Source organism: Mus pahari, chromosome 9, assembly GCF_900095145.1.
Source record: "Mus pahari chromosome 9, PAHARI_EIJ_v1.1, whole genome shotgun sequence".
In the NCBI taxonomy this organism is placed as follows: Eukaryota; Metazoa; Chordata; class Mammalia; order Rodentia; family Muridae; genus Mus; species Mus pahari.
The window spans coordinates 47,820,002-47,820,797 of NC_034598.1; the positions used below are offsets into that span (position 1 = coordinate 47,820,002).

Below are 796 nucleotides of genomic sequence, written 5' to 3' on the forward strand. Positions count from 1 at the left end.
AGAAATCCAGCTTCAGACCCATGGCCAATGGGGGAAAGATGATCAAGAACCCAGTCACCCAGGAGCTGAGGACGAGTTGGTGGCACACTTTGCTGTTCATGATGATAGGGTAGTGCAGTGGTCTGCAGATGGCAACATAGCGGTCATAGGACATGGCAGCCAGGAGATAAAATTCTGTGACTCCCAGCAAAAGAATGAAAAACAACTGAGCTGCACAATTATTATAAGAAATAGTTTTGTCTCCAGTCACAATGGTCGTCAAGAATCTGGGAATACACACTGTTGTGAACATGATTTCCAAAAAGGAGAAATTACGNAGAAAGAAATACATTGGGGTTTTGAGGCGAGGGTCCAGCAGGGTGAGAAGCACAATGATTAAGTTCCCCANCAGGCTCATCACATAATTGAGAAAGAGAAACAGAAAAACCACAATTTGCAATTGTGGGTCATCTGTCAATCCCAAAAGAATGAAGTCAAGTTCCATTGACTGATTTTTCATTCTCACGTGTAAGCCTTAGCAAGCAAACATAGGAAACTAGAAACAAAATATTTTATGTAAATTAGAATAGTTTTGTTTTGTTATTTATTTACATCCCAAATGCTGCCCCACTTCTGATCCCCTGAAATTTTGGGCTAGAAAACATTTGAAAATTGATTTTATGTTATTACCCCTTTGCAGGATATGTCACAAAGTCAGTTTTCAAATGTTTTCTAGCCTGAAATTTCAGGGGTTGCAGAATTATATGCCATAGGTTAATTATAAACTTGTCCTAGTCTGGTTTTTCTCAACTTTCTT

The 796-nt window shown here is 39.2% G+C and overlaps 1 protein-coding gene across 1 annotated transcript; it reads right to left on the minus strand.

Moving 5' to 3' along the window:
* Nucleotides 1–4: 4 nt before the first annotated feature.
* LOC110326088 (olfactory receptor 6C6-like) lies at nucleotides 5–499 on the minus strand (the record flags this gene model as incomplete). The annotated part of the gene is made up of 1 exon (XM_021204258.1): nucleotides 5–499. A coding segment is annotated over exon 1 (495 nt), but the record flags the coding sequence as incomplete, so codon positions are not given.
* Between the last annotated feature and the right edge of the window lie 297 nt (nucleotides 500–796).